Source organism: Polyodon spathula, chromosome 20 (genome assembly GCF_017654505.1).
Source record: "Polyodon spathula isolate WHYD16114869_AA chromosome 20, ASM1765450v1, whole genome shotgun sequence".
In the NCBI taxonomy this organism is placed as follows: Eukaryota; Metazoa; Chordata; class Actinopteri; order Acipenseriformes; family Polyodontidae; genus Polyodon; species Polyodon spathula.
This window is the reverse complement of record NC_054553.1, coordinates 22687446-22706408: the sequence shown is the minus strand read 5'-3', so window position 1 is coordinate 22706408 and position 18963 is coordinate 22687446. Positions and strand designations below refer to the sequence as shown.

Below are 18963 nucleotides of genomic sequence, written 5' to 3'. Positions count from 1 at the left end.
CTGCATTTTTACAATCTAATTTAGAAGCTCATGCTTCTTTTCCAAGCATGATCAACTTGCTTTTAAGTAGCTCACCACCAGGTCTGTAGGATACGAAGACATTGTCATACATGACATTAAGACATTTGAGTCCTTGAGTCATTTGCAATGCTACTCACATCCCTGGTTTCTTTTCGGTACTTCTCCAGGCAGTTTCCCTCTGTACACCTGCATATTTCGTGCTTATAATTGGATTTAGCATTGCAGGTTGCCCATATTTGTATGGCATACTTAGCAGGCTTGTTAGGCACATGCTGCCTAAAGTGACATCTTCCTGTAAGATTTGGTCCTGGTCGTAAAGCAAAAGTAAAATATAATACATTTATCCTAGAATTCTCTGACAGCAGCTAATTTTTCTCTTTTTCACATGTGTGGGCTCTGATAGCAAAAGGAAATAATTCTAGCAATGATGTAAAATGTTTCCAGTGACACGGTGGCTGGAAATATAGCCCTACCAGTTTCTGTATTCCACAAACTAGCAGTTGCTTCTCCTTAATTCCCCCTGCTAACAAATGTAACCCAGTGTATGCAAGACTATCAACATGATCAAGTGTTTTCCACTCTGCACCAAGTATACACCTGCCTTCCGAGCTGACCATTTACAGTATTATATTTTTGATTATTTGTGTTTTTTAAAGATCCAGTGTTGATACTATATCATGAAATCGGGTAACAACAATATCTGGTAGACCCAGGAACTATTTTGATGACACTAAAATTTGACAGTCTACCTTGATTCATTAGTGGAGATGCTGCCAAGTGACCAAGTGAAAGCATTTCATTTTCTTAATGCATAAAAAACTGCAGAAACACCAACGTCACATTGTTGACCAGAGGCATTATCTTGTCAGTTATAAAAATAAATATCTCAACGCTGTTATTTTCTGTCGTGACCCCAACCTAGGAAAAGTTAATAAAACATTACAGCGGTGTAAAAAATGTAACACTGAGGGTAAATGGAAATCAGCATCAGGTCAAATCGACCCTAAACATAATAGCAAGGTTAACGCAACAAAAACTTTGTAAAAATTGATGTAACTTTCACCTGTTGTTTTACTTTCATTTGAAACAGAAAATTATACACACACACACACACACACACACACACATATATACGATATATATAAATATATATATATATATAATATATATATATATATTCATCATATATATAATATATATAAGTTAACTACTGTAGAAATAGCACTCTTGACAGGAAAACATTGATTTGTTAGACAGACACTGAAAAGAAAACAATGTTCATTTTTATGAACTGCAAAAAAAAAAAAAAATCTCTGTAACAATATTATGATTAGCAATGCCTTGCATTATTAACCTAAATGTATATACTGAAACACACACGTAGGACCGGTTATGTTGCTCCTCTGGTTACCATTGTTACTTCAACTGTGGTGTACGGAGGCCGCCAGAGACCACACACTTTCTAAGGGGACTGTATTAATAACCATTTCCTTGTTTCGACCAATGAGCGAGCAGTGGATAAGCACGTGCGCATGCGCTCTGTAGATATGCTACTTTTGTTGATATTCTGCAGGAGTCCAATTTTTGATTTTAGTTTGGTTTTCAGTTCTATTTTCCGTCTGCGATCCTTTAGATTGTATACAGTCAGGTAAACGTAATAGACTCTGCATGAGGGGCTGATGGAAAACACGAGGGATTTGGTGAGTTTGAACATTACACTTTGCTTTAGGAACAAACCTGGTCATTTTCCTTTGTTGTTGTGATTGTCAGCCTGCAGCAACAGCGGCCTTCTGTCACAAGAAAGGTAAAACAAGCCTTATTTAACAAATGTCGCTTGTCAGATGGGACATATATTCTCTAATTTGTAAACACACGTCGCTTCCTTACACGGATTTTTGTGTGGTATGCTGAACCAAATTGAATTCGGTTGAAGGCCCGTCACAGCTGAATATTGGTTAGCGCTGAATTAAAGAAACGCTTCCTTGTTGCTGTTCTGTGTTCAAGGTCCGTAGCGTTTATTTTAAAGCTGTAGCTTCCATTTGTTTTAATACAAAGACGGGTTTGTTGATATCACGAATTATACATTTAAATCTTTTATTTCCCTGTATTTAGTTTCGGGAAAAGTAGAATTGCATTGAATGCGGAAATGCAGTACCTTGTTGTAGTATTGCTATATATTTACCGCATGCTGTACTTCTTTGTGCCAGACAAAGCAAATTGTGCCTAGTATGTTTTCGCTATACTCTATTCAATGTATTGTCACTAGATTTACTATGTAGATATACACAATATAAAAAAAAAAATAAAAACAGCCGAGAACATTCTATCATGCTGGTACGAGAAGCTTGGTATGTAGAAATACATTGTTGTTTTAAAAATGAACTTAAAACCACCGAATAGAAAAACACTCTGGCATATGTATACAATACATGAAGTGAAAATGAGTCGTTAACAATTAATTTAGTTCTTGGGTAACGTAGCGCGTAGCTAGGTGTGTATATTGGAGGCAGTGTGGTCCCAGTGGTTGAAGTCCAGGGTTTGTAACCAGGTCACCAGTTCAAATCCCACCTCTGCCACTGACTGACTCACTGTGTGACCGTGTGCAAGTCACTTAACCTTCTTGTGCTCCATCCTGCGGATGCGATGTTAAATCAGTGTCTATTGTAAGTGACTCTGTATGTAATGCACAGTTCACAGTCCACTATGAAAGGCACTATATTATTATTATTAGTAGTAGTAGTCGTAGTAGTAGTACTATTGGTGACAGTCTCATGTTTTATCGTTTGGCTTGACTAGTTAGAATTTTTGCTTCCATGAACCTGAGCTGCCCCTAATTTTATACCAAGAGCCAGCTTGCCACTCTCTTAGAAACTATCTGGTATTATGGCGCTTGAAGTCCGATGAAATATAAATAAAACAATTTAAATTATTTACAATCATCAGAGTTCCGCTGAGTATTGTCTTAGTAGTGGGGAGCAACAATTAAAATAATTGTTACATTTGCTCTACAAGTCATAGGCATTGACTGGCGATCCTCTCAGCAGTCCTGCTAAGTGAAAGTGCTGTGTAGTCCACTTCATTTTTGGGTATTTTCATCCTTTTTGCATGCATTAATATATGCAAGACAGTCCTTTTGGTTTGAAATCTGACATTTTTTAAAGGGTGTAGCTGTTGAAAGTGTCTAGCATTCAACATTAAGTTGTCATATACCAAAATAGTCAACTAAAGCCCCTTTCACACTGGCACTTCTACCCGTGTCAGGTGTCGTAACCGATACTGCCTCCCCGTATGATAGTGCCACCGTAAGTTGACAGATGCACCATAAACCTACCTTTATGAAACTATGTTAGTTTTATACCTCTAAAATAACTACTTTGATTTAATCTTAACTATCAAAACACTTGAAAATCTGTTTCCATTTCAATATGTAATCTGAATAGGCTGAATTAGTTTTTTTTATTTTTCATTTTTTGTAGACTGAACATACTCCGCGGTCAGAAAGGAAAAGGCGGGACTCATTCGGGATGTTTGATGGCTATGACAGTTGCAGTGAGGACACAAGTAGCAGCTCCAGCTCAGAAGAGAGCGAGGAAGAGGTTGCGTCTATGCCAGCAAGCCTACCAATCATCAAGAACAATGGACAGGTTTACACATACCCCGATGGCAAAGCAGGCATGGGTTAGTGCTGTAAAAATCTGTAAAACTGTTAGCACCTGAATGCATTTGAAATACAAAAGGTGTCATTTGGTGAGAGGTACAGACATAAGCGTGTTCTGCTTGTTTGATGTGAACTGGAAGAGGTTAATGGAACTGCACAAAGGCTGTTTGGCCAAGCAAGGGGAACACATTCTAGAAAAGGAAGGGGCAACAGTTCCTAAATTAGTTTGTTCTGGTCTGTCTGCTACCACCAAATAATGCCTTTAGTGTGTTTTACTTTTGATATTTTTGTAATATATTTGTACTCTGTAAAAAACAGTAGTATAGTTGTTTTAGCGACTTGCTATATTGTCCATCAACTTGTTCAGCAAGTTACAGAAAAATAAAGTACTTTCTGATTTCTAGAGTGGCAAAAAATGTTTTGAAGTTCTCAGAAACTCAACAGGTTCATGTACATTTTAATTTTTTAAAAGCACACAGGGGTTCTCTGTTCTCAAAGCGTTTGTATTTCTGCAATTAAAAAGATGTAAGTATTCCTGTTAGCACAATATTAGGTGAAACATACAACTGCAGAATTAAACAAATGAGCTGATTTGGTTCTAGTTTAAAAGAAACAGTTGTTTTTCCCCTTTCGAAAAATAGAAGTAAATTATAGACTGTTGTTAAATTCTTTGAGAATAAGATGCTGGGTGTTGCTGCATAGGTGGTTACTGGGGGCAACCGACAACTATTTTGCTGAAACTTTGTGTATCACTGAATGACTACATCATACCAGTATACCAATACAAGTATCAGTAGAATTCTGTTTTTCGGTATTGACAGTATTTAAAGCGACACAGAGAAAATATATATATATATATATATATATATATTATATATATATATATATAATATATATATCTATATATATTTGATTAATGCCTGACGGACTGTAAGTTTCTTGTGCGGTCCTTTGTATCTTTGCTGTCTCGTTTTGAAATTAAACTGTGTTTGGTGAATATTTATATGTTACGGTTCTGTAGCAATAGCCGGGACAGATGCTTGGAGACAGGCGGGATCACACCTTCTAAACGTCGGCACGTTAACATCAAGGCACTACCTTGGATCAGGTAAAAAGCACCTTTTCTGTTCTAATTGCCAGCGTGCAGGTTATAGAAAACTTTACGAGCTGACGTTTAGAAGGTATGCCCGGATTGCATCTCAGCAGCCTGAAGAAATGTAGGGGTTAGATGTGTTAAAATGAAACGAACTAACCAATCAGGAAACTAGAGAATCTTTATACATTATTTGTATTCTTATTTACAAATAAAATACTTTTGAGTGCATATTGAAAATGAAACATGTATTAACTTTTTGCTGTTTATGTATGAATTTGTTTTTTATTACAGTGCTCAGTTTTTTGAGATGGATAATAAATGTGGTGGTAAAACCTGTCATTGTTAATTTAACAAAAGTCATTTTCAACAAGTTTAATGTATTTCAATGAATCATATCTAAAGGAAATTCATTTAAGTCAGGTGGTTTATGAAACATGGTATTTTTGGTTTATACTGAGAACATTTTAGTGGAAACACCAAGATTTCAGCATGGTCTTTTTAAATGTGCTAATCATGTTTTTAAACTGTATGGGGCAATAATATAATATTTTTAATATACTAAATACCATAACCAAGTGTTTTTTTTCCTATTGTGTTTGTAATTCAGCAACCTGTGAAATGTGTGGTATGGTTGGAGTGAGAGATGCCTTTTACTCCAAAACCAAACGTTTCTGCAGCGTTTCCTGCTCAAGAAGTTATTCATCTAATTCCAAGAAAGCCAGTATTCTGGCCAGACTCCAGGTAACAGTACGTAATTACTGAATGGTTAGGTTACATTCATATTGAAATTATTTCCACTGTATCAACTGGAGTCGTACAGTATATTGCATCGCTATCAAAAGTCTACCAAAACTGTTTTTGGCACAGAAGCTGTGGCTTAATTTACAGTATCCTGTTAGCAGAAAAGCCACACAATTTTTTAAAATAAGTTTTAAAAAACATACTGAAAGTATCTGTACTAGAGAGCGGTAATGCTTGTGAAAGCTCTTCCATTCACCTTTACCACTTCAAGTCTTTCACTTAGCTTTGTTACCTTATATAAACTAGCTACAGTTTTGAACAGTTTCTGAAAAATAAATGCATTAGGTAGAAAGCTGGTATCAGTTGATAGATTTCTAAGTTTTTTAGGTGTTAACAAACAAAGAGAATGCTTTTATATTTTATTGTACAGTTTATAGATGAAAGCTTGTTTTTATAATTGCAGGGTAAACCTCCAACGAAGAAGGCAAAAGTATTACAGAAACAACCTCTAGTGGCTAAATTGGCAGCTTATGCCCAATACCAAGCAAATCAACAGAACCAAGCAAAATTAAAAATAGGTAAGGTTTCATAGCCTGATATTAAAATTTTGATTTATTGTACTGCAATACAGTATCGGCTTCAAGAATATATAGTAATAACTGGCAAGTACAAAAATAAACTTGTAATCCTAAAACTGTGACATTCATTTACTGAAGTTAATGTGAGTGTAGCTTATTATGATTTAATACCATTAACTGATGTTTCTGAAGCACCTTTTAATGCAACTATGTCAGGAGGCTCTACAACACCAAACCAAACCTAAAATGTGTAATTGCAGGAGTTGACAGAGGCTTTAAAATGTTTTTACAGCTGCTTGTCAGTTCAATTCATGACACATGAAAGTCTGTTGAAATTTTTTTTTTCAGGCTTAATGCTGAGAATACAATAACCAAGGTTGCTAGGACAACTGAATCACAAAATCACCTCTAATTATGGAATCCACAAACAGAGACTCCAGAAGTTCTAAACCATTATTATTATTAATCATCATAAACATTTAGAGCACCACAGATTGCTAATGACAATTAACATTAAAATGGCATGTTTGGTTGTGTAGGTGGCAAGCTGAGTAATGTAGCAATGTTTATTTATTTTTATTTTTTAATTGAACGAGGAGTTCATAATGTTATGTGGCTAATATCAAGCATATGTTCATTGACTCAAAGTACTGCAACACTCCCAGTAATGCTGCTGCTGCTACATAGTCACACCAAAAACATTCAGACAGTTACCCAGTATTTAATATACATAGTGTGTGTGTGTGATATATATATATATATATATATATATATATATATATATATATATATATATATATATATATATATATATATATATATACACACATACACATACACACACACACACATATATATATATATATATATATATATATATATATATATATATATATATATATAATAGATGGTGAAATGTAAGGTAACTGAATACTTTTGGTGTACCACTTTATACACAGCCATGGCCTATTGGTTACTACACTCACTATCAGTTTATCTGCTGCTGCATTTATTATAGGAAGAAATCTGGTTTTATTTTGCTCTTAATGACTTCCATAATTATTTTGTATTTCATTTTACTGGTGTACATAAATGTATTGATTTACAATCACATATTAGCAGGGTTATACACTGGTGTTGTACAATTATTGCCAACAAAGTAATAAAATATATATTTAGTAACAGTTTCTACTGGCACCTCGTTCTCATTGTAATAGAACTTGTACTACTACATATAAATATAATGGTAGTGTACTGTAAGAGCTAAATGTTGCAGTGAAGGCATTTTGATGTATTTTGCCATTAACAATTACATGTCTATTTCAGGGTTTAATTGGGGTCATTACATTAGCAGCAATAACAGTGTTGGAGCACCTGTTACCTGTTTTAAACATGTAAGTAACACCATATCTATATTTCTAGTATGGCATTTGAATAAACTTTTTGTATGACATTTAAACCCTTCATCTTGCTATTTTTATGTACTGAATACAACCTTAAAGAAATTATTATTATTAAACATACATTTTTAAAAATCCAAGACCAGTTTACAAATCATTCCTAGACTATGATAATGGTCTGCTGTTTTGAGTGGAGTTATCTTTGCTAGACCAGAAGATAAAGATATATAAATATGCTGTCCAAAACCTGATGATCATACAGTACACACTATTGGCTATCCAGATTATCAGAACATGTGCTGCACCCATGGAAGATAACTGTATACTGTAAGGAATAAAAATTCATTAATTAATTTTTATTTTGTGTTCTGACTAGTGTATTACAATATTGAACTAGTTTGTGAAGTTGCTGCTGTTCTTCTCGCTATTTATTCTCTTTAGGCAGTTTTGATTTGATTTTATAATGTCTTTACATTTCTGTTGTAAAATATAGGTGCCCATGTCATCCTGCTGGGGTGACGTTGCTGAAGGTGTAAGGGTAGAAGTACCGAACACCGATAGTAACCTGCCAACAAAAGTCTACTGGATAGCGGGAATTGTCAAGTTAGCAGGTATAACCAAATGCAACAAGCAAAGAACTTTGCTTCTTTGTGTGGGATGCAGGGCAGCTGCAGAAGCAGCTGTTAAAAACATCAAGTTTTAGTGCAGCAGGCATTACTAAAAATGCACCTGACGTTAAGATCCCCCTGTATTTTTTACAGTTTACTTATGGAGTCTAGAGGCATATCGTGTGAAAACTGTCTCTGTTGTAGTGTTGTACTATGTTTCATTAATGGTTTTTTCTTTCTTTCAGGCTTCAAAGCATTGCTCCGGTATGAAGGGTTTGATAATGATACCAGCCATGACTTTTGGTGCAATCTCTGTGTTCCTGAGGTACATCCTGTTGGCTGGTGTGCAACCAGTGGGAAGCCTCTTGTTCCACCAAAATGTAAGGATTTAAGTATTTAAACAGTGGTTGTATTAAAATACACGAAAGTAATAGATTGCACATGTACACTTTGAGTGAAAGTAAACTGGAACAGTGTACATTTTGTCATTTATATTTATTTCTTTTTGTCTTGCGTGGTTTATAATTTTTTTTTTTTTTTTTAGCAATTCAGCATAAATACACAAACTGGAAAGCATTTCTTGTGAAGCGACTTACTGGTGCTAAAACTCTTCCCCCAGACTTCTCCACAAAGGTAGGCTGCACATGAACTATGGAAAAAATGTGGTTTGCAGTGAAAATTCCTAGTCCCACTTGTAACATTCACATGTGTTTTGCAGGTACAGGAAAGCCTGCAATATCCTTTTAAAGCTTTAATGCGAGTGGAAGTGGTTGATAAAACACATCTGTGCCGGACTCGGGTAGCGATTCTTGAAACTGTCATCGGGGGCCGATTGCGGCTAGTGTACGAAGAGAGTGAGGATGGCACAGATGACTTTTGGTGTCACATGTACAGCCCCCTCATCCACCCTATTGGATGGTCCCGAAGCATTGGTCACAGATTTAAACGATCAGGTATGTATGGCACAATGCGTTTTATACTTTTGTGAGAATTGTATTAACCAATTGGAGTGCTAACCAAGGATTTAAAATCCATTGAAACTTCCTGGTATTCAACCACTTTCTGCGTGGCAGGCAACATGCCTTGATTGCAGCTAGGCCACCTGAGTAACACTACACCACCACAGGAAGTGTTTTTTTTGTTTATTTATTTATTTATTTATCGGGAAATAGCCACACCTTTTACTTCTGTAGTATTGCTTTGAAGTATCTGCATATGAGACGCCACGCGATACCCCGATTGCTCTCATTCATTTTGCATCATGAGAATATTTCTCCCATATTACCGGGTTTAAAACAACAGTAGCTTTGTATGTAGATCAATTTTTGCAGCTAAAACATAAATGTAATACAACTCACCCGAACCCATCACAGTAATTGAAAAAGCACTTCAAAGAGCAGAAAGAAAGTTAGGTAAAGATACACAGGTTTACACATAATTGCTATTTATAATTAAATGTAAGACAACTTTTATTATTTTATTAATGCTGCCTGCTAAAAGCTTCAGTAATTAACGTTTTATCATTTTATTCAGAGCTCTACTAAATGTAATACAGCCAGTGTATTTTAATTTAGTGTGAATAGCAACAGAGAATTCAAAAGTATCAATACCATCGACAAGAATAAATGAGTATTTTACTTGAATGTAATAAGACATTATGGTGTTTGCTTCATTTTAATACGCTAATGAATTTACCCACCTGAAGATTTGTTTTACCTAATGGGCACTTGATTTTTTTTTTTTAAATGATAAAACACAGGTCACAGCTTTTTAGTTTTGAATTGTGCTGGTAATTGATGGCTTATTATACAACTGATTTACGTTAATCAATACAACAAATGATGAAATTAACTGGTGCTGTTACATGTTTAATGTAATTAACCAAATATAATTATCTAAATAAAACAGAATTTCACAATATATTAGAATACATCATTATTACTACTAGAATCAACAGTAAAACACAATTTATTTTCCCACATGTCAATCGTTGGTTCAAAGTCTCCATTTATGTCTACTGAACATTGTAAATCGAGCCCTGTTGTAGAAAATCATTTATCTGGTTATTTTTTTTTTTATTTAATAAGAGTCCACAATACTTAATTTCATTTCAGATGTTTCAAAGAAACAGGAAGGTCAGATTGATGCATCTCCAGAATTATTTATTAAGGTAAGAAATTAAGTTTTGCTGTTGTTAAAATGAAAATCTGTAACCACAACATTGCATGTGTATTTTTATGTGCAAAAGTATGTCAAATGCCAGGTAGACAATTATTGAAATCCTCAAATTAGGGGACTTATCTGTTATTATCAATATTTAATAAGACTTGTAAATGATGGACATCTGCAGTATTTTTAGTTACTTGTTCCTTACAGGTAATCATCAGTTGTTTTCATTGAGTTACAGTTTTGCATTTGATTTTAGTAATATGAGGTCAGCTTTCCTTTTGTTACCCTTGATTCTGTGTTTGATCTGCAGGTAAAAGAGGTTGACCAAAATGGGGAATGGTTTAAAGATGGGATGAAGCTGGAAGCAATTGACCCTTTAAATCTCTCTGCAATATGCGTAGCTACTGTAAGAAAGGTAAGGATCAAGTCTGGTCAAGTTGTCTTTGTTCAACTGTTACATTTATAGCCTTTAAAGAACATTGCAGTGTTTTTGAGCATTGAGGCTGGGGGCATTGGGAATGAACTAATTCCTTAACTAACTGTTCTTTAAGAAGAAAAGCCTTGACATGAAATGTAGTGCTGTATGGGTGCAGTGTATCGTGTGACTGTCTGCCTTCCCTAGATCACCCTTGAAAATTAGGTGTGTACTTGTATTTGATAGTGATTTTATGATGGTGTTTAATCAATATCACAGGTGTACATTTTTCGTTCAAATATTTTAGTTCAGTTTGTTAACTGTTATTTATTTTTTCTTTTCAGGTACTCGCTGATGGATACCTAATGATTGGGATTGATGGCTCAGAAGCAGCAGATGGATCTGACTGGTTTTGCTATCATTCCACCTCCCCTTCGTTATTCCCTGTTGGCTTCTGTGAAATCAACAAGATTGAGCTTACTCCTCCCCGAGGTGAACCTTTCAAGTGACAAAGCCATGAACACAATTAAGTGTATATGAAAAACCTTCACGCAAACAAATACATAACTGGAAAAAAGTATGAGCTATATACCGTATGTGAAGGTCACGGTCTGTTTAACTGAGACAATTGATTTAAACGCCACTGCCTTTTTCAATTTTTTCATCATTAAATCGTCCCGTGTACCAACGTTACAAAACAGTGCCGGAGTCTTGAAGTATGTAAAACAGCTGGTGGGTTCTTTTCTATTTTAATGAAACAATTTTGATGTTTTATTCAAAATCTGCAGTAACAATCTGTAGTTCTATGTAGAAACTATGCTTCAGTGTATTAAGAAGTTGTAATGGATTCGTAAACCCACATGTTGGTGGGTGAAATTGTTGGTAAATTATTATTTTTGTTTATTTAAGAAATAGCAACCAGAGTTTAGGAGGTGATGGGATGAACATTGATTTACAGGGCATCACCAGGTAGATGCAGAAGATTTAAAATGTACTCAGTTTGCAGAATCAAGCCACTCAGTGTGTGGTTAAGCTTTTTATTTCCAAGGCAAGAAGGGAATTGTAGAGCCATTGTTTTACATCTATAAGTTTGTTTCAGAACCACTTAAAATCATATATTATAATGTTGAGCTTTGTTTGTGAGCCAAAAATGATTTTGTCACAGTTGGATTATAAATGGAATGAGGAGTATTTGTCAGTTGCTTAGTGGTCTCGAATTGTTAAAGCAAATGGATATAACGTATAAAATGTAAAGAAGTGGTTACATGTTTAATAATATGCTAGATGTATAACTGGTCACATGACAGATGTCACCAAACGCATATTTTTTCATGCATTCATTTTAGTAATTTATCATGAGTCTGTCGCGTATTTGACTGCTCTAGTGCCACAGTAAGGGTGGATATTATAAAAAGGAAGGGGTTTGGCAGTTGCCTCCAAGTAGCTTTTCTAATTGGTGCAACAGAAAGATTGACACTGGGGTGGGTTTTGTTCTTGGTCGATCTGGCGTGTCATTGGTACACTGTGTGTGTGTGTGTGTGTGTGTTCACTGTAGTAGGCATGATGTGGTATCAATTCCACGGCGTGGTAATAACAACGTTAATGACCAGCGTTTTTTCTGAGTTTGTTCTATATTTAAACATTGTTTGGAAATATTTTGAGGAACCGGACGAGAAAACCGTGGTATATGAATAATTATGACAAACTAAATTGCCATACCACAAAAACACAAGTTCAGTGTTTCACCATTTGAAATGAAAACATTCAGACTTAATGTAGATGGAGCTGATGGCAATAAAAAGCAAACATCCATAACAACATTTGCTATAGATTTGGCCAAACGATCCCCTATGAGGACAGTGTGTATGAATTACGAATGCAACAGTTTTTAAATTGATGTAAGACTTTCCCAATACTGTGCTGACCAGTAAAACAATAACAGCGAGGCTGGAAAAACTTAAAGGAAATCATGCTGCAGCTGTTTGTACAAAACTATCAAATGGAGAAAAAGTTGCAATTACCACAGACTCGTGGACCCCATTCCCCAATCTTCCCATAGATGGAAGGCTTTTTTTCACTTAAAATTGTCCTGTAAGCTTTTGGACCGAACGGCCGTTTTATGTTTAGTACAATTTTTATTTTTATGTTGGAACTACAGCACTAAATTAAAGGACCTCTGAGATACACTTCAAACAGGTAGGCCAGGCATCTCTTTTTACAATTTAATGCAAAGTTGTGTGGATAAGTGAATTTCAATACTTTACGTTATTTAGTAATACTTTAACATACACAATTAACTTCAAGATGGCAAACATTATACTAATTAGTTGATTGTGTGTTAGTTTGGCATTTAAAATAGGACATGTGGTAGTGTTTGGGAGGTTTATGTACACTAGTACAGTATGTAGAGGAGAGTGGCACTGGATTTGAGTTCTCAGGAATTGTAATGCTGAAGTACTTGTCTCGAGCAATAGATCTGAAAAAAATCCACCCCCTACAAAGATCTCAAACTTTAAAATCTCTGAGGCAGATTTTTTTAATATCACAGTGCTGTTTACAATTCCAAAATATTGTGTTATTTTATCCCTGGTAGTTTTTCCAGAAGTTAAAGTATTTCCAGTTTTTTTTCAATTGTAATCACAACTCTCTTTCGCTTTCCTGTAGCCATTTTGCATTAGCGCTGTACAGTGGGTGATGTTTTTTAAACCATATAATTTTGGACAGTTAATTCTTAAATAACTACCTAAATCTAAATCTTTAAATGAAATGAAAATGAATCTTTAAGAATCTTTAAGAAACACTATTCTAAAAACATTATCAAGGGGTGTCTAGATGGGGCTTCTGCTCAAGAATTCTTCATTGCTTCACAACTAACAAATAGCAAATAACATGCACTTGTAGTTTTCAGTTACATAAGATTTTCATAAATAGTACAGAAACATCCACGTTTCTTATGTGGTAATATTGTCAGTGTAAATTGGAGCATTTCACATTGAAAAGATAGAGTAGCTGACTGATATTATATTCTAAAATGTTCCAGGAATCCACTGATTGCAAAATCTGTTTTTGTTTTTTTAAAACAGGTTACACAAAACTCCCATTCAAATGGTTTGACTACCTCAGGGAAGTAGGATCCATAGCAGCACCAGTCAAACTATTCAACAAGGTAAGAATCTGTGTGAAATCTTAAATGGCTTCTGAACTGTAGTATAATAGAATTAATTATAGCATTCATATGACAATTTTGCAGGGAAAACAGTTACTACCATCATAATTAGTTTCAAATTATCATCCCCCTACAAACCTGTTTACCATGCAATATAAGTAATTTAAAACCTAGCTTCTGGTTCATACTTGAATCTTGCAACGTTGAGGGAGATTTCTAGGCTCCAGTTGTGAAGATCCAAGGGAGACTGGTTGCCTGAGTTCATTTTTTCTCCACTGTAGCTGGTTGTTTTTCACCCAGTGATCACAAGCCTGAAGTATGAAGCAGCATTAAGGCACAGTGCAGCATCTCTCCCTCTTCACGTGTCTGTAACGTTCTCCCGTAGGAGGTTCCTAATCACGGGTTTCGAAAGGGAATGAAATTGGAAGCTGTGGATCTCATGGAGCCTCGCCTTGTGTGTGTTGCCACTGTGACCCGCATTGTCCATCGCCTGCTGCGGATCCATTTTGATGGGTGGGAGGACGAGTACGATCAATGGGTCGACTGCGAGTCTCCCGATCTTTATCCTGCGGGGTGGTGTCAGCTGACTGGGTACCAGCTACAACCTCCAGCAGCACAGAGTAAGTTCTTGCTGTGCTAGAGTGAATCTGAGCAACTGTTGCCTGCAATAGCCATTGTCAGTGGTTGCAATTTGTGTTGAAACTTACTAAAAGAAAGTGGGTTGGCAGCCTCCAATCATATTACAGTTCTTTTTTTCTACAACATTCCATAGAAAATGTAGCTAATAAACCTGGAATATAAAAAAAGGAGAATCAAATATTTTCTTTTCTTTTTTTTTTTTTTTTTTGCTTTTGCTCTGTGTGCCACTCTATGTGAAATCAAACAGAATTGCAAGAATGCGGTGTTAGTAATTTTTTTTTTCTTTTTTTTTTGGCCATCTGTTCAAAAAACCATGGACAGCTTTTTATTAATAACTTCTGTTGTAATTAATTTACAGCATTAAATCAGGTAACAGAGTCCACTAATCTAGCCCTAAAAATCTTTATCATGATTGCATTCCAGAACTTTACAAATGAATTGTAGGGCTTTGTAGAAATGAAATGTGATTAATTCGAAATGCATGCAGTTACACCCAGTTGTGATGAGTTCACATGGTATGACACCTTTTGTCTTGGTTCCTATTAATACATTCCTTTTCCAATGTAGCCAGTTCAAGAGACAATCCAACCAGTGTATCAAAGCAACAGAAGAAAAAGTCCCAGCAGTACAAAGGACATAAGAAAAGTGGGTGATTTTTTTTTTAATGTTTACTCTTTCTTTTCAGCTTAATAATATTACTTTAACATACCTGCCACAGATTTTTTTTTTCTGTTTTAAAAAGGTTTGCAGAATAGAAGTTGTAAATAAGAAGTTCACAGACTGCATGGAAAGAGTGTTTTTTCATTCAACAGCATCTGAAAGTCCTCAGCTGACAATGTCTGTTGCTTGTGGCTACTTCCATTCTGCTTCTTACGTATTCAAAAGTAGGAAGGGCACTGGGGACTGGGCAGTTGACCTGTATACTGTCTTACTGAAGAGACACATTGTTTTTTGGACGTGTGGGTCCCAGACTGTTGTTGTGTACCACCGGTTTGGTAAAAGGATGACAATTCAACTATTACTGGAGATGTTCAGTCTATTCTAAGCCAGAAACAAGCTGTGGAATGGCGATCAATGTGGTCGACTTTCGTTTGTCAAAATTCTGAATTCTACAGAAAAACGAAATAGCTTACTGTAGTTTGACTTGGTGTTTAGAGAGGAAGATGCCAGTTGGGAAGAAGCCTGTGAGTTTGTCGAGCCTGCCTATGACAGGCATGGTGAGGAGGAGTTTCTCTGGTGATGAAGAGCTGACTCCCCCTCCATACCGAACCCTTCCTGCACAGACAGCCCCGGAGGCCTTCCAGCCTCCCAGCACTAGCCGGGAGTTCTGTCCCAGCCTCAAAACAGGTAAACTGCCACTCTGCAAGTCACTCTTTCATGTAGGCATTCACGGCAAAGCAAGGCGACGACACTAAAGCAGCCTTTACAACACTCATTTGATTTTATACAACACTCATTTTCCATAAATCTCCGGCAAAATTAGATGACCGTCTCTTCATTTCAAAAACCAGTAACTCGTGCATTGACTTTTCTTTTGAGGACTAAACATTTGAAGTGATTACAAGGCAGTCTCTGGCATTATTGTTTACCGATTTGAAAAGGCATGACCGCGGCCGGGCCTCTTGAAATTTGGTGGTTGACGACTGGGAGAATTCGGAAGCAGTTCTTTCTAGCCCAATCAAATCTTGCTTCTTTTTTGTTGCCAACAGCCCATTTCTCCCAGCTGGGTATGCTTACTGGTGGACATTTTTGCAATCGGGAAACCATTTATTGTATTACAAGTATTTTTATATAAAGTTTAATATTGAAGAAAAATAATAATGCATTAGTCTCAATGTAGTTCTGTCAGACAGAAAAGAGCAGTTTAGTTCAAACAGATTTCTTAAATTATTATGTAAGTTTATTTTTATTTATTTATTTGTTACATTTCTCCTAAAACTAGAATGGCAAAGCCAATTTTGGCTTTCGTATTAAACCAGATCTTTTTTATTTTAACTTCTAGGTTTTTTACATTAGAGGCTGATGTATACCCCCCCAAAAAAGCTTTTTCAGTCTCATGCACTTGTCTATTTATATGTTTGCTATCATTTACAGTACTAGCACCTAAAGGGCTATATTGTGAAATTTTCACTGAATTGAAATTGTTCTTCTGTTTTGTTTTCAGCATCTTCACTGCAGATAAAGGAAGAGTTACTGGATGGGGATGACTTCACCTTCCTACAAGGAGTGTCTGACCAGGAAAGTAATGGTTCTGGCAGCTATTACATCAAACAGGAACCATAAGACAGCTGAGGGACTTTTGACAAAGCAAAAGCCTTAATTCTGCCTGTCACGGTCACCATGTGGATTTCAGTTCTGGACTTCTTCAGCGATACTCACCGACTACAAAAAAGATTTCATTTCATGTGTTAAATAGGTTTCATAATATTTTGCTGAAAAAGTCTTTTGAACAGTTTGCCAGATGGACTTTTAAGTTCATTGTACTTGAAGTTTTCAAAGGCATTTTGTAACATTTTCAAAGTTTAAAGTTGTTATGTACCATTCACCAAGTTGATTTGTTTTTATTTTTTTTTGGAATTCAGTAAACGTGGGGGGGGTGGGTGGGGTGGGTGTTATAAATAGGTTTGTTTTGAAATGATGGCATGTAGATGCAAAATATTATCTAAATCAACAAACCTTACTGGTATTGGATGTTATTGAGTTAAAGGTTTCTACACATTTCAAATGCAAACATTTTTACATATAAATTGTTGCTTTTGATTGATCTTTTCCTGATTGATGTTAAACAGGCTTTATGTTCTAAAACTCACAATAATATAATGTAATTAACTTCTGTGTGTCTAAATTTAAGGTTTCATTTTTTTTTGCTGGCTTCCACTAACTTAGTAGAGTTGGCACCGATAGAGAAATGTCTGTGTGGTGCTTGTGCCAGGCAATCGGTGTCTTTTACCAGTAAGGTTCAAAGAATAAATTCTCAGGAAATAACTGCATTATGTTTTATAGGTGTGTCTGGGCCAGAGCCTGTTGCTTTCCCAGTTGTCAGTATTTAGGTGATGCACAGCACATCAAAACAACAAAGGGACCTTTTTGGTGTTTAGGGTAGAAATTCAATAATAAGCTTCTAAAGCGAGAAGTGAATTTCTTACAGATTGTAGTGGATTGCTTGTCCATACTGGTTCTTGATATCAGAAGGGTTCCTTTTAAGGCTACAATATAATTCATTATTCTGCTTGACGTGGTTGGATGCTTTTGAAAAATTAAGAGAAATCTATATATAAAATATTTTAAATACTGCACATGAAAAGAGTGCTGTATAGAATGTTATAAAAACCAGCAGTGTGTTTATGACCTTTTATTTTGATCAAACCTATTACCCTAAATTGGGCCACCCCCCTGGGGCCATGGTGGTGGTGGGGGTATATATATATATATATATATATATATATATATGATATATAATATTATATATATATATATATATATATATATATATATATATATATATATATATATATATGAGAGAGAAAGATAGATGCTTTTATTGTACTAGCTACTGTCAGAGGAATGGTTCAGTTTTAATATTGAGAGTTTAATTTTCAGGCGAGCAATAAAGCTTTTGTAATATTCTGCCAGCTGGATTTTAGTAAAGGTTTTGGGGTCCAGCTGTTCCATGCTAGTGTAACCATGGACGGGACAGGCATTGAATTAACATGTTTCCATTAAGATGCATCAGAAATGTTAGGGACTGCTGCTTGTGTTTCCTGTTTGAGGTAGTTGCAGGTTGTTAAGGGTTCTGTATAACACAAATAGAACTAGTCTTTGAGTTAAATGTGTTTCTCATTTAGACCAGGGCTTCCCAACCCCAGCCCTCGGTACCCCAGTGTCTTCTGGTTTTCATTCCAGCGGAGTTCTCCATTACATAACTTAATTCAACTAATAATTTGCTTAATTTGACCTTTTTTTAATTGTTCTCAGCTCCTAAAAGTTTTCAGATTTTTCAGAAGTTTTCAGAAGTTACTTCGAACATTTTATCATTAACTTGAAATCTGCAACTTTTTAAGAGCAAGAACAATTAAAAATATCAAATTATTAGTTCAGTTGAGGGTTTAGTTTAGTAATTGAAAGCTCAGTTGGAATGAAAACCAGAAGACACTAGGGTGCTGAGGACCGGGTTTGAGAAGCCCCGATTTAGAACCAAGTGAATAGTTCATCCATTTAAAGTTTAACAGTTACAACGACTTTGGAGCTGAGTAACTTTCAGTAAGTACCACATATCACTGCCATATTTTCTCACATTTGTTTTTCAAAGAAATAAATACAAACAAACAAAAACCTTTAAACCTGTATTTACTCAGCCCACGGCACATCCATTTACAAGACGCACACATAAAATGACTGCCATGCTTACACCATGCGCAGAGTTTTGTATTATCCCCAGGCCATAATCAAGAAGCTGAAAAGAAAGTGATATG

At 35.6% G+C, this 18963-nt stretch overlaps 1 protein-coding gene across 4 annotated transcripts; it reads left to right on the top strand.

The window, feature by feature from the left end:
* Nucleotides 1-1549: 1549 nt before the first annotated feature.
* On the top strand, nucleotides 1550-17069 carry LOC121295837 (MBT domain-containing protein 1). 4 transcript variants are annotated; one of them, XM_041220927.1, is made up of 18 exons: nucleotides 1550-1721; nucleotides 3498-3699; nucleotides 4701-4787; nucleotides 5383-5516; nucleotides 5980-6094; nucleotides 7421-7488; nucleotides 7988-8105; nucleotides 8348-8482; nucleotides 8647-8735; nucleotides 8821-9055; nucleotides 10217-10272; nucleotides 10582-10686; nucleotides 11031-11178; nucleotides 13770-13852; nucleotides 14238-14472; nucleotides 15059-15136; nucleotides 15647-15838; nucleotides 16656-17069. In XM_041220927.1, the coding sequence occupies exons 1-18, from the start codon at nucleotides 1701-1703 to the stop codon at nucleotides 16772-16774; spliced, it is 2220 nt and encodes a 739-aa protein (XP_041076861.1). In that variant the 5' UTR covers nucleotides 1550-1700; the 3' UTR covers nucleotides 16775-17069. The 4 variants fall into 4 exon arrangements, with proteins under 4 accessions (XP_041076861.1, XP_041076862.1, XP_041076864.1 ...); XM_041220928.1 differs by lacking the exon at nucleotides 4701-4787; XM_041220930.1 differs by lacking the exon at nucleotides 15647-15838.
* Nucleotides 17070-18963: the final 1894 nt, after the last annotated feature.

What these genes read in the sequence shown, in the direction of transcription:
- LOC121295837 (XM_041220927.1), top strand. Translation starts at nt 1,701, where the DNA reads ATGGAAAACACGAGGGATTTG. An exon ending in CGATGGCAAAGCAGGCATGG is followed by an intron (nt 3,700 to 4,700) that starts GTTAGTGCTGTA and finishes ACGGTTCTGTAG; the next exon opens with CAATAGCCGGGACAGATGCT. An exon ending in GTACAAAGGACATAAGAAAA is followed by an intron (nt 15,137 to 15,646) that starts GTGGGTGATTTT and finishes CTTGGTGTTTAG; the next exon opens with AGAGGAAGATGCCAGTTGGG.